At 43.4% G+C, this 13937-nt stretch overlaps 1 protein-coding gene across 3 annotated transcripts in view; it reads right to left on the bottom strand.

Moving 5' to 3' along the window:
* Positions 1 to 13937, bottom strand: part of SEMA6A (semaphorin 6A) — a 130891-nt gene that overhangs the window by 59055 nt on the left and 57899 nt on the right. For all 3 annotated transcript variants that reach the window (XM_052642561.1, XM_052642562.1, XM_052642563.1), the window contains exons 2-3: positions 6357 to 6494; positions 3730 to 3847 (exon numbers count right to left, since the gene is read on the bottom strand). In XM_052642561.1, the coding sequence (XP_052498521.1) occupies positions 3730 to 3847; positions 6357 to 6456 (218 nt within the window). In that variant the 5' untranslated portion in view covers positions 6457 to 6494. The remainder of the gene's footprint in view (positions 1 to 3729; positions 3848 to 6356; positions 6495 to 13937) is intronic.

The raw sequence follows: 13937 nt of genomic DNA, 5'->3' as shown, positions 1-13937 counted from the left end.
CAGTTCTTTGGAAATCTGTTTGCTACTACTTTTAGGGAAAGAACAACAGTGAAAAACAGAAATAAAAACAGGCTTTCTCCTATGAAAATAAAAGGAGGGGGTAAGGCAGTTGGCCTATAAAATTCCCTTGCCCTTGTGAGTGTGTGTGAGTGTGTATGTGTGTGTAAGAGTGGTGAGGGGGAGAGAGAGCCTGTTTTGTAAACTGCTGAATTGGAAAGTTCTTCAGACTCCAGTAGGGTGCCAGAACTGCTCTGCCCTTTAATTCCGAGGCAGTTTTACAGCATTCCTTTATTGCTTGTTTGACTTTATTGGCGGTGCTGTGGGTCAGGTTCATTATTGGAGTGGAATTGCCTATTACTTTGGTATCAGCTTTGAGATGACTCGAGATTTTTTCTGGCCCTGCCTCTCCTCAAAACTTTAAGTAGGAGCTGAACGTATGAACTGTAAATTAACATCTGATTAATATGCACTGGCAATTCCTCAGAAAGCTCTTGATTGCCACTCCCCCCCACCCCCCAGCCCTTTGGCATGGCCTGTTTATGTTAATTAGCAGTTCAGAGATTAAACAACAAAAAAAGAATTTACAAAATGGATAATAATAAAGCAGAACTGAAAAGGGGCATTGCTCATCAAGCTTCACTCAGTCCCTGGGTTCTGGTTGGGGACATGGCTTCTGATAGCTGACACCCATTGTCTAGAAGAACCGGGGACCCTTTTAAAAATCAAAATTCTATGAATGAAATCTCCCTTGGACAGTGGCAATATTTTTCAGTCTCCAAGAGATCACATTGCCCAACACACAGAATGATGCATTATGCTAAACCACATATCAGGGGTCAAGGGTTTTTCCCCAGCACCGTGTGTGCACCCCGGGTTTGTACACTGCTCTTACTTGAACACAAACTGACTCAATCCTAGGACTTCCTCTTCCCCTCTCTGGTGAGCACCACTGAACTATGTTGGCATGACTTGAGTCTGGGGAAAGATTTCACTTTAAATCATGTTAGTGGCTGCCTGGGAACGTGGATCTCTTGGGGCTCTGTTGGGAAATGTGAAATTAAAGAGAGAGGAGAGACCCTAAATATGCAAACCGCAGAAATCATTTAGGAATTTTTCCAGGGGTGCGTACTCCACGGAAGTGACTGCACAAAGTGAAAACCAACATGTCAGTACTAGGCTGTTACAGATTTGACTTTTAACCAAGGTCAAGATTTGACCTTTAACCAAAGATGAGTCTGTCTTATAGTGTTACAAAAGTGAATCTGTTTCTCCTTTTTTCCTTCTTCCCTTTCTCCTTTTCTTGGGGTCAGGAGTTAGGATGAAACAGTCTTGGTTGTAACAAGGTGTAATATTGGTCACCTTGAAGTCTGCACAGCACCTTGTTCCTAACTCTGGTGCCCCCTGGACTGTTTTACAGCCAAGTTAAAGTCATCAGGTAGTCGGTTATGTTTCTTTTCCCCGTAAAGACTGGGTTGCAAAGTGAACAATTCATAGAAGAGTCTTGAGTCAGCCTATTTCTCACAGATATAATGTTTAATCATTTGTTTTGACCAGCCTTTAGCTAACTGGGTACAAATGTAATCTTCCATCCCTGTTACATATAGGAAACTGAAAATGGTATTTAAGAGGGAGCTAATACTTTCCAGTGGTCATGTATGGATGTGAGAGTTGGACTGTGAAGAAAGCTGAGCGCTGAAGAATTGATGCCTTTGAACTGTGGTGCTGGAGAAGACTCTTGAGAGTCCCTTGGACTGCAAGGAGATCCAACCAGTCCATCCTAAAGGAGATCAGGCCTGGGTGTTCTTTGGAAGGAATGATGCTAAAGCTGAAACTCCAATACTTTGGCCACCTCATGCGAAGAGTTGACTCACTGGAAAAGAGTCTGTTGCTGGGAGGGATTGGGGGCAGGAGGAGAAGGGGACGACAGAGGATGAGATGGCTGGATGACATCACTGGCTCGATGGACGTGAGTCTGAGTGAACTCCGGGAGTTGGTGATGGACAGGGAGGCCTGGCATGCTGCAATTCATGGGGTCGCAAAGAGTCGGACATGACTGAGCGACTGAATTGAACTGAATACTCTCCCAGAGAGGTGGCTACTGGGGACTCATTGGAATGTTTTTAATGAATACCCACAGTGGCTACTGTTCTTGGGGAAAAGCTATTAGCAGGTTATTACCAGGACAAGTAGGCCTTCTATGGCTCAGTAGGCTGCAGAGCACAGACAGTAGTGACCTAGACTCTAGAGAAAGACTATTCCAGTTCAAATCCTGCCTCTGTCATTCTGACCCAGTCATTCCACCTTTGTGTACCTTGGTTTCCTCCTGGTATACACAGGGATGAAAATAGCTCTAACTCAAAGGGGTTTTTCTTTTTTTGGCCCCAGGATTGAATGAATTAACATTTATAAAGAACTTACAACTATATTTGCAATTTATATAGCACATACAAGAAGTATGTACTCAGTGTTTGTGAAGTAGAATTTTTAGAAAGTGCTTTGGCATTGCTCCCTGGGACCAAAATGTAGGGTACTCGTAGGATATTTTAATCTAGCCAGTGGTTTTTTTTTTTTTAACTTTACATTGTATAGCTTGTATTTTCAGAACATCTAAGTGCTTTGAAGGAACCAGCACTGGTGTTATTTACTTTACTCGTGTGCACAGCCAGACAGGTACTAAAAACATAATCTTTATTTTTCCTTCCCAGTGTAAAACTATTCATCAGTCTAGACCCAGGTTATACCACAGTGGACCCCACAAGATAGTGCTCCTTGTTGCTGTTTATTTAGAAATATTTTGAATAAGCCACAACCCCTGTCCCCAATGGCGAATCATGTATTTTTAGAATCCCAGGGGACACCATTAAGAAATTCTACTCTAGTGTCTTATTTAACAGAGGACGCTGAACAGCCAGAGAAGTTGTGGTCCAGGTAAGTTTAGAGTTGAAACAAAACCTAAATCCATATGAACCCTGTCTGGGTAGTATTCTTGCCAGGCTATTTATCCTTAAGTCATGGTCTGTTTGAATAACATTTCTCCAGTGGATGAGTATTTTCAGAACTAGATTCCTATCAAAAGCTTCTACGGGGTGGCTGCTGCCATTCTGCTAAAGTAATAATATATACTATATATTATCTGCAAAAATACAGGTTTAACATACACCCACCCACACACACATTCAACTTAATTTGATGCATGTTGACATGTTTAACTTAATTTAGCAAGTATCAAGGAGAGAACACTTTACCCTATGCTTGAGTAAATATCTGTGTATACTGTATGTGTGTATATACATATATATGTATATATACACAATGTTCAAGATAAACAGTGGATTATTTGAGTTTAAACTCCAAAATATGCAATTATTTCTATCCAAATCCACACCATCAAGTTAAAAGGACACAGGAAATCTTGAAAGAATGGTTGCTTGACAAATGAAAGTAGCCTTTAAGTGAAGTAACACTCTCTTTGGGAATGTCACGATCTTTACTATGAGGCAGATTGTGGACATTTAGGTATTAGGACCGTTGGATGCTCCCAAGGCAAACATGGGGAAAGGGGGCTCACCTGGCGGCAATCCAGGGATGGGGGAGCCTGGTGGGCTGCCGTCTATGGGGTCGCACAGAGTCGGACACGACTGAAGTGACTTAGCTTAGCTTAGAGTGTGGACATTTAGGTATTAGGACCGTTGGATGCGCCAAAGGCAAACATGGGGAAAGGGGGCTCACCTGGCGGCAATGTAGAGGGTTCTGTTCATGATCACGATCATCTGGATGTCCAGCCTGTGCCTCTGCGTGGTGTTCCGTCCTGGCTTGTGACCCACAAACACCGGATACTGTTTTGTATCTGTGAAAAGAGGACATGGGGCAAGAGAGGGAAGAGGAAATCAAGCCAAGAATTGACAGCGCCGGGGCGGGCGGAAGTGGGTGGCCGCCGAACAAAACCATTTTGAAGTCCAACCATGCCGCCGTTTTCCATTTCCACGCAGGTCTGTTATTTTAGGAAATGTTGTGATAGAAAAGTGCTCTTTAAGGATAATTGAGTTACAGTTTCATTTCCTGATGCTAATAAGCCTGGGCTTAGGTTTCTGAGTGTCACTCTTTCTGACTTGTCCCTCTTTCTGGGGGGGGGGAGGATTAAACTTGCCAGTGAACCCTTTACATGAAGGTGCTCTTTTCTTCCCCAGTTTTCTTTTCATCTCCTTTAGAGTGCTAAGCCTGAGGGGCAGTCTGCCAAAGATCTTGTCTCCGGACAAAACTATTTCAAAGCAGCCTTCCCATCAATCACCGCAAAGGCAATGTGGTCTGGAGGCAAGAGCCCTCGTCCAGGAGCCAGAAGGAAAATACAGTCTCCACAGGCGTCCAGCTGGAATAATCTACTATTGAAGGCAGCTCCGCTAGGTCGGCTGGCATTCTAGGAACTGTGGGAAGTTCACTCTCAAGTTAAGCAATTGGCTAATCTCATAGAAATGGAGACTTTGACAGGACAGGGTCAAACTGAGTGTAGCCAGTCGGGTGATCTGGAATTTTCCCTGACCTGCGGAGTCAGCGAGCGTATTTCTCCTTTTCTGCAGTTCTCCTCAGTGGAGAATAGGCAATTTGTAATAATACCTGACCTTCGGAAATACCTACATCTCAGAAATCTCTCTGCCTTTAAACCTATGATCTCCAGAGCACAACCTATGATCTTCAGAGAAACTAAGGGGGGGAAAAAGATGAGTCACATTTAAGAGGCAGTTGTTTTGAGGGGTGAGAGGTATAAGTAATGACTCAAAATCCATTCATAGATTAATGCTCTGACCCACACACCTTAAACCCCGGTAGCCTCTGACTCTGACTCACTCTTAGAGCATCAGTATATCTTACTCACAACCATGCTTGGTATGGGATTATCTTGTGCTTTCCCTTCCACTGGTCTGAAATTTTATCCACCCATTCATCAAGGAAGTTGCTAAAACAATTAATTCCTGTCTCTGTCCTGTCAAAGATTTGAGTGTCCACTGAAGTATGGTTTTCAGCAGCATATTTGGGGTCTCTTCCTTCATTTTTTTTCCTGGGGTCTCTTCTGCACAGGGCCACTGAAGATAGAATACTTATCTCAAATGAAGATAAACGCTTATTAAGGTTTAGTACCTTGAGTTAGGTGGAGGAAGGAAATGGCAAGCCACTCCAGTGTTCTTGCCTAGAGAATCCCCATGAACAGAGGAGCCTGGTGGGCTACAGTCCACGGGATCACAAAAGAGCTGGACACGACTGAGGCGACTTGGCATGCACACACGCCACTTCAAGAATGATGATTTCAAGCTACACAGTTTGGTCCTTAGTCATACCCTAACTTTTGTTCTTAATTAGAGGTGTAAAGCCTTGCCACCTCACCCTCATGTAAAATTACTTCTTTTTACAACCTAGACCTTCCGGCAGAAAGCTGGGTGGACGGCGTTAGTATCCTAATATTTCTGTCAAATATGTTTTTAATGGTTCATTCAATGTTTGAGGATAACCACTGTGAAGATAGATATTTGGGTAAAATGCTTTCCCCTTTACTGTGATAAAATATTTTATCTTTTGGAGAAAAGGAAAAAAAGTAGTTAATTGTCTATTTCATTCCACACGCAGGTAGAATTATCCTCTTTTGAGGAGTCACCTGACCTTTTCATCATGGTGCTTTCTACCCTCGATACTGAAGCAGAGATCAAAAAAAACTTATGAACAGTTAAACTAGGTCCCCCGGGAACTCAGAAGCACTCTAAGTCTTGCAATGATATACTTCTGGGTCTAAACAGAAGTTAATTTTTGTCCCAGTCTTCTTCTCTGTTGTAACAATGCCTCTGTATTAGTTACCCTATGAAAATGTGCAGTCCTGGCAACACCCAGAAGACCATGATGTTCTCCCACAGCTGGTTTCTAGGCGTGATCACAGCCTCCTTGTAGTAACTGAGACTTCACTGGAGGTACTGAGGGATGTTTTAAATCCTCACACAAGTGTGTCCCCGCAACCTTGTTTATTGGAGTCATAGAACAGTCATCCCACCAGTTTGACTAGACTTGAATTATCCACCTTCCCAGGTGGCACTCCCTGGGTGGGGAAGATCCCCTGGAGGAGGGCATGGCGACCCACTCCAGTGTTCTTGCCTGGAGAATCCCATGGACAGAGGAGCCTGGAGGGCTACAGTCCATGGGATCGCAAAGAGTTGGACACAACTGAAGCGACTTAGCACGCCCCCATGCATGCCATCCACACAAGTTTAAGTGCCTAACAAGTCTCTTCTATGAAATGTTTAATGTGTGAGCTTTGCCAGTTGACCCAGGCACACGTGCCCACAGAGGGAGAGAGTGAGAGAGAGGTGGATACTTACAGTTGCCATGCGAAATACTGATTGGCTCAGAATCTTCTGGGAAGGCAGCCCCAGCACAGTGTAGCAGTGTGAAATATAGCAGCAAGGCTTCTGACCTCATAGTAGTTCAGCGGGGAGACTTGACTTCTCTACTTCACCCTGCCAAAGAGCAAAGAAGGGAGTTTTATTCTTTTCTTTTATTTTTTTGCAAGTCAGTTTTATTCCACTCCATAAAATCAAATGGCCTTGAAGATAAATTTTAGAGAAAGGGGCCTCTGTGTTCTCTCTTTCTCATTGTGGATACACTCGTGATGGTATTTTGCAGAAGGAACCTGTGTCTTATCATCCATTGCACCCTCCTCCCTCATGCATAGGAGCCCTTTTGCAAAATTTCTCCCAAACCAGTGACTCAGAGTCTTGGTTCTTTTGCCCTGAGCCATCGTGAGGCCATTGTGTGTGACTATTTCACAATCATGAAATGACGTTCTGAAAAAATGTGGATAATTGAGAATGCTTTTTTCCCCCCTTTTAATGTAAACACATCTTTTTTTTTCTTCTCAGCAGGTTTAGAGCAGCATGCCGTCCCCAGACATGTTTTGTGTGGCCAGCCCAGGATCTTTCAGAATTTTGAAATAGTTCCCCAATATTGAAAAATTAGAAGGTTTCTACCCTTCTTTATAAAAATCAGAATATCTGACATACTGACCTAAATGACAGTTTCCTTCAAGCATTATGCTCTCAGCCACAAACACCACCACCCCACCTGACCCCCAACACCTGTACTGGCCCAGTTCAATGATTTCCATTACCCATTTGACCCCTTAGTTGAGATTTTCACTCCTGGTTATGTAATTCTACAGTAATTCTATAGTGACCTTAGACATAAATAAAATCACACAGTCTATGTTTAAAAAGAAAGAAATGGATCCTTTCTGACTCTGTGGAGAACGTTACAGGCAGCATCTGAATCCACATCCTGAATAGTATTGTGGACTTTGAAAAAACCCTATCTCTGTATTTTAGTGTCAGATGCTGCCATGTGGTGAAATGGTAGTGAATAAAAATGCTAGATATACTGTTCTACCCATCTGCATTTTCTTAAAGATGCTCTTTATGTGTAGAAAAAAAATCTAAATCATTAGAAGTAGAAACACTCCCATGTGGGGCTGCTGGATACAGTGAAAGGAAAGTCATAAGACAGAACATACTGCATAATTCTCAGGCATATTTCAAATAACTGTTGATCTATCAGGGAAATTAATGTAAAATGGGGATATCTTTTTATCTTCGTAACGTCTTTGAAGTAGCCTGCCAAAGATTGTCTTTTTTGAACAAAGTTATTTCACAGTAGTCCATCAATCATTTAAGATTTGGGTGTAATAAAGTCAAACTTAGCAACTTACATGTCTTTGAAAGTTAATTTGGCAAACAAACTGCTAACTGACGCTTTCTGGAACACACTTAATATTAGATACCTGTGTGTCTCTTCTTCATACCCAAAAAAAGCATTAACAAGCCCCAAGTGTTGCATCGCAACTGATAATTTCACAGACACAGCTGGGTCTTAAACATTTGTTCAGTTGAAAAGTGCACATTAATTAATTTGCCTTACCTTGAAAATCAAAGAGGGAGAGAGGTTGAGAGAAAAGCCTAAGCCTTTCCATATCTCCATTGCTGATGTGTAGGTTAAAATTAAACTTTAAATAATTACTTGTTCACAGGGCAGTCCATTACCCAGAGATGCAAATGTGTATTTACAGACAGGTGAAAAGCACTGCTCTAGCCATTCATTCATTTGCCAGTTCTTCCTAATCTGGAGAATCTAAACCCAAAGGGAAGCTCTGAGATGCCCTGATTTGGCTTGTCAGGGCTTCTGTTCAGTGTAACAGTAAGGAGGAGAAATCAATCACAGGAGTAAGTAAAACATAAAGCAGACCCCAATCAGAAAGTATTCGGGTAAGAGGAAGTGGCAACCTTTACCAAGGGCTCAAGAGCAATATCATAATATTGTACAGAAGCCTTCACCTCTGAGAGTTTGCAGCACACCGCGGAAGAATAATGGAGACTCAACAAGCGATTCTCATTCCTTTAGAAATCTTTAAGAATATCTGTATCCTTTTAAAGATTAACTTTTCTTGACATGACAAAGGAGTCTGTATCCTCCCACAATTACATCCATCTTTGTACAGATGTCCTCCAGCTAATGAGACGAAGTCTCACTATTTTAATCTGTCTCCCAATTTTAATTTTTTCCATCTTAACAACTGCATGGATTGATGCAACACTCTCAAACCCAGATACTGGCAGGAAGAGCAACACATGAAGAGGAAATCTCTTATGCAATCCAATGGCTTTTTTTTTTTCAGTCCTTACACCTTGCCCCAATCATGGTTGAGATTGGTTATTTAAATATCTCCAGATTTACAGGAGGGCTCTATACCAGGAAAAATGTCTGTTTTATGTGTCTTCCTCTCATCATATCATCAGGTTTTCAACATGTACATCATATGGGTGAAAGTGTTCTGGCAGTCCCGGTTAATCTTGTCTAGTCCACGTGAATGCTTTATAATTTTCTTCAGCTGAGGTTTTTGATGTATCATTCCCTTCGTACACAACTTTGGGCTCTAACCCTTGTAAATAAGTAGACAATATATTTTCCTGTTGAAACAATGACTTTGTGGAGAGATCCCAATTCAATCACATTGTCATTTTCTATCCTGCTGAACACGGGCTGAGTCTCCCTGTTAAGACCACAGCACACAGACTTGTACTAGCCCAGGAGAATAAAAACAAATAAGAACTTTCCACTGCTTTTCAACAGCTTGAGCTAGCTGAGGTGCTGCTATGGGGTTGTTTAAGTGATCTGGAAACTCTGTAAAGTGTAGCATGGGGTTTCCCAGGTGGCACAGTGGTAGAGCAGGAGACAGGGGTTTGATCCCTGAGTCAGGAAGATCCCCTGGAGAAGGAAAGGGCAACCCACTCCAGTATGCCTTCCTGGGAGATGCCATGGACAGAGGAGCCTGGTGGGCAACAGTCCATGGGGTTGCAAGAGTCAGACACAACTGAGCGAATAAACAACAACATACAGCATATTTATAGGCATCTGTAGACTCTTGTTAGTGTCCCTCTCTGTGACTGTGCTTGTTTAGGCTGAAAATGACTTAGACTTGATCAGCTACCCAGAATATTAGCTCCTGGGAAGACTATCAATATGAGGATTCTAAACAAAAACATTTACTTCAAAAATAAGCTTATTATGCTTGAATTTTCCATCTACATCGTCTCAGCCTTCCATTATTCTTAGCCAGAAGAGAAATGACCCCTGTAAAATATACCATCCCTAAAACATGATATTCCAACACTTTTCTAACCCACAAAATTCACTGGAAAACTGCCTTAAGAATAGGCAGACGAAGTTAATGGATATAAAAGACTTTCTTAAGACAATGGTGGGAATGTTTCCACTGGGGGAGGGCTGGCCCCTCTCCCGTGGACAGCAGCCACGCAGCTCCGGAGTGCTGGCCTGGTGCAGTGTTGGCCCACAAATCCAGCTCTCTGGTTTCTTCTTTTCCTTAAGAAGCCAGAAATCTAAAGTTGTATGTTAAATCTCCTATTTTTTTTTTTCTTCTAAATGTTGGCAGCTAATTTAGTGTTTTTCTTCTCTGTGAGTCAGTTTGTCCAAATCCTACAAGTTTGTGAGCCCAAGTAGAATTTTCTGGGGCAGGATTTGGGGAGTAGCGGGTAGAGGATTGGAACTAGTATTGGGCAAAGTGTGAGCCGTTCTCTGGCTGGGTGGGCTTATCACGGCACTTGTGGCACTTGGGCATGTAGCACTTGTGAAATTAACCTGATAATAAGAAGCAAGATGTGACCACTCGTGATCTCATTCTTTGACTTCATAACCATTTCTGGTTCTTGTGACATCCCCTTCACTTCATGCTTTTACTGACACAATGACTTCTGTATGACAAGGGCGGGGGTGTAAATAGAAACCCCAGGTATTGCTGAGACATGCAAGTCAATGGGCATGGCTGTTTCTAAAGACCCAAGTGGGCTGTTCCACGTACTATCTATGTGTTCAGCTGTAGCATCATTGTACTTGGACTTAGCTGTATGGATACAGCTTGCATCTGATTTGTTACAACCATTCTTCCAGAATGTTGGTACCCAGTGAACATTTTAATAGTAAGTGGTAATATGAGAAAATAATTTATCTGGAAACATGCAAATGCAAAATGCTCTTGATGAGAACTCAAGTGTAGCCTAGAAATAAAGAGGAAATGATGGTAGTAGCCCTTTATTTTTCCTGTGAGGAAAAGCATTTGCTAACGTTTCTTTTAAAAAGCGCATTTTCTACTAATGTCATAGGAAGTTTAAAAGGTAATCATTAGTTCACGCCATCGTTAATAGACGGAAGGTGTGACGCTGGGTAAGTGTCATAGCCTCGCTGACTCCTGCCTTCCTCGCCTGCACAGTGAAGGGATATGAAATATAATGGCCTATCCAAACTGCTCTGAGACTAGAGCAATTACAATTCTAGGTGGTTCTGCCAGTACGGTGATTTGACCCTGAACTGGGATGCTGCAAGGCCACGGACACCTTGTGGAGGTGTGGGGCTGGGATGGGAGGAGCAGGAGTCCAGGCAGAGTGGGCACTGGGGCTCCAGGCAGCGGGAGAGGCAGCTGGGCTCTGGGGGCGATTGTGCTGGCCCCGCTCTGAGATGACCACAGAGGTGGGAACAGAACAAACTCCATGCACCTAGCAGATGCTCTTTCCAAAGAGAATAGGGCTGGGTTTTTTTCTGTATTCTTTCCTGAAAGTGAACATCACTCAGTCACGTCTGACTCTTTGTGACCCCATGGACTATACAGTCCATGGAATTCTCCAGGCCAGAATACTGGAGTGGGTAGCCTTTCCCTCCTCCAGGGGATCTTCCTGACCCAGGAATTGCACTGGGGTCTCTGCATTGCAGGCGGATTCTTTACCAGCTGAGTTACCAGGGAAGCCAGTATCCTTTCCTGGTTGCCCCTAAATTGCATATGGTTTGGAAACTCAAGGGGCCATATTGTGTCACTGGTTCTGTATGTGGCAAACGGGAGGAATGCAACAGGCTGTCTTCAGCTTTGCTCACTGAGGACTGCAGTAGACAACACGCCAACTGTGGAAAGTTCCTCACGCTGGGGCAAAAGAACTGTGACACTGCCTACTGTCAACATCAGGACAAAGTTCAAGGCCCATAGCTAGTTCTGACCTGGTTGACGAGATCGCTGTTGTTACTGCTGAGTCACATTTGGAGTCTAGTCAGGTTTTACTCTAAGGATGACATTTTCATGTTTACTGCCCAGCTTTCTGCCCTCTTCATCTTTGGCTTGAACATGACTATCTTGAAAAAATCTGAAGTGAAGCTGGCGTAAAGCTTTTCCTTGAAATGAAATGATGGCTAATAATATAGGGAGGCGGTGGGAGCAAAGGGCAGGAACACAGGACTTGAATGCCTTTGCTCTACTCATGAGTTGGGACCTCTGGAGAGATGCTGAAGATCTCTGAGCTTCATCACGAAAGTGGCTAAAATTGCTTCTCAAGATTGTGAGGGAACGCACATAAAAACTGGTAGCCCTCCACAAACATCTGCTCATTTCTTCAGTTGAGATACTAAAAATTGCCTTTTAACAGCTTTTCTTGGGATTCTTTGAATTCCCAGATTAACAGCTGGAGTTCTATGTCTTCAGTGGGAGAAGCAGTTCTCTCTTCTTTCTCCTTCCCTCCATCACTCCCATCCTCCTTCCAGCCCTTAAGCTTCCTCTCTGGAGGGAGAGTCTGTCTCACATGACAGCTCACGTTGTGTGATTAAAAAAATGTGATCACAACACTCTCACAAGTGCAAAGGAAAACATTGGTGTGGACACTGGTGAAGGGTGGGGTGGAAGTGAACGCTTATTGAGCACCTTCTATGTGTGACACACTTGTATGTTATTTTATTTAAATATCACAGCAAGCCAGAGAGACAGGCCATATCCTCTCCATTGTGCAGACAAGGAAACTGAGGCTCACAAAGGATAAGTAACATGTCCAGTCAATATTTACAGCCCATCAGTAAAAAGGGAAAGCCAGGAAACCAAGCCAGGGCTCATGCATAGTGGCTGAGTCATGTCCAACTCTTCGTGACCCCGTAGCCTGCCAGGCTTCTCTGTCTGTGGGACTTTTCTGTCTGTGGGACTTTTCAGGCAAGAATACTGGAGTGGGCTGCCATTTCCTCCTCCAGGGCATCTCCCCCACCCAGGGATCAAACCTGTGTCTCCTGCATCTTGTTGCATTCTTTACCATTAGCACCACCTGGGTTGAGCCAGGGCTCTGCGATGCCAAAGTGGATGTCCTTCCTAGCATGTCAAAGAAAGGGGAACAGACGGAAGGTTGGAAAGAGAGAGAGGCTGGCATAAATGGAAACTGCACTTAATGATCACAGTTGGATATAGGTTGATACATCTGTGCTTAGGTGGACAGAGTGGCTGAAAGTCCCTAATGGCTTCAGTTAAAAAATATAAATAAATAAAAGGAGTACACGGTCGCTTGCAAAGGTGTAGGCATGCAAAGGCTCATTCTACTTTATGGCCTGGTGATTGCAGGCTGAAGGTGGTAGAAAGATTCAAATGCTTCTCGACCACAGTTTTAAGAGGTGTAGATGAGCTCGTGACACCTCTGTGTTAAGTAGAACCACTTGCTTGCTGGCAGCCCCCTCAAGAGTGATGTTTTAAAATAAATACATCATGGAGAACGTTGTCTGTGATGAAGGGTGAAAACAAAGCTGCCTGTTTCAGGAGCTGAGAGGATAAATAGATTTGGACACTCTTCAAGTCCAAGTAGGGAATCTCCGCTCAGAGAAAAGGTGGGGAGCGGCTGTCAGTGCAGAAAATCCAGTTTGCTGAATGCTGGAGATTGAAGGTTATTCCTGTACCAAGGCGACAGTTCAAGAATCAAAGAGTGTTTAAACAGCAGGTGTCCTTCCCTGGCCTGGGCCTCCCTCTTCCAAGGGATGCAGCGTGACAGGGATGGCTGCGGAAGAGCCCCTCCCACATGGAGGTAGGGACGACTGGGACCTGCTGGTCTGGTTGAAATGTCTACTGTACCCAGTCTTCACAGGTCATGTTGGCCACCTGCGGGGCCATGTTGCGTGAAGATACAAGTTTTATGCACGTGAGAAAAACAGCTCTAGCCTTCAAGTAAAGCATCTGATCTTTTTCTCCTCCTCTTCTCAGCCATTAACAGAGACATAAAAGCTCCCGTGTCAGGGGAAAGGGAAGTGGCACAGACTGAACTTCAACACATTTTGAAGAAGGATGATGGCATTCAGTGGAGTGCAGTAATAAATATCGACTGTGTTTAATAAGTGTCCTATTTTAGATCTGAAACCAGTCACAAAGGAGCAGGAAAACAGCTGTGAATTCAGAAGTCCTTTTAGAAAAATCTTTTTTTTTTAAGAAAAATAAAGGTTGGTTGTAAACCTATGATACTTTGGAGGAGAGAAGGCAAGTCTGGTCTTTCAGGTAATACAGTCTTCGTTATGCTCATTTTCTTCCTTTCTACCAAGGCTCTCCCCACCCCACC

Source organism: Budorcas taxicolor, chromosome 7, assembly GCF_023091745.1.
Source record: "Budorcas taxicolor isolate Tak-1 chromosome 7, Takin1.1, whole genome shotgun sequence".
Taxonomy (NCBI): Eukaryota; Metazoa; Chordata; class Mammalia; order Artiodactyla; family Bovidae; genus Budorcas; species Budorcas taxicolor.
This window is presented reverse-complemented; position numbering and strand designations above follow the sequence as displayed.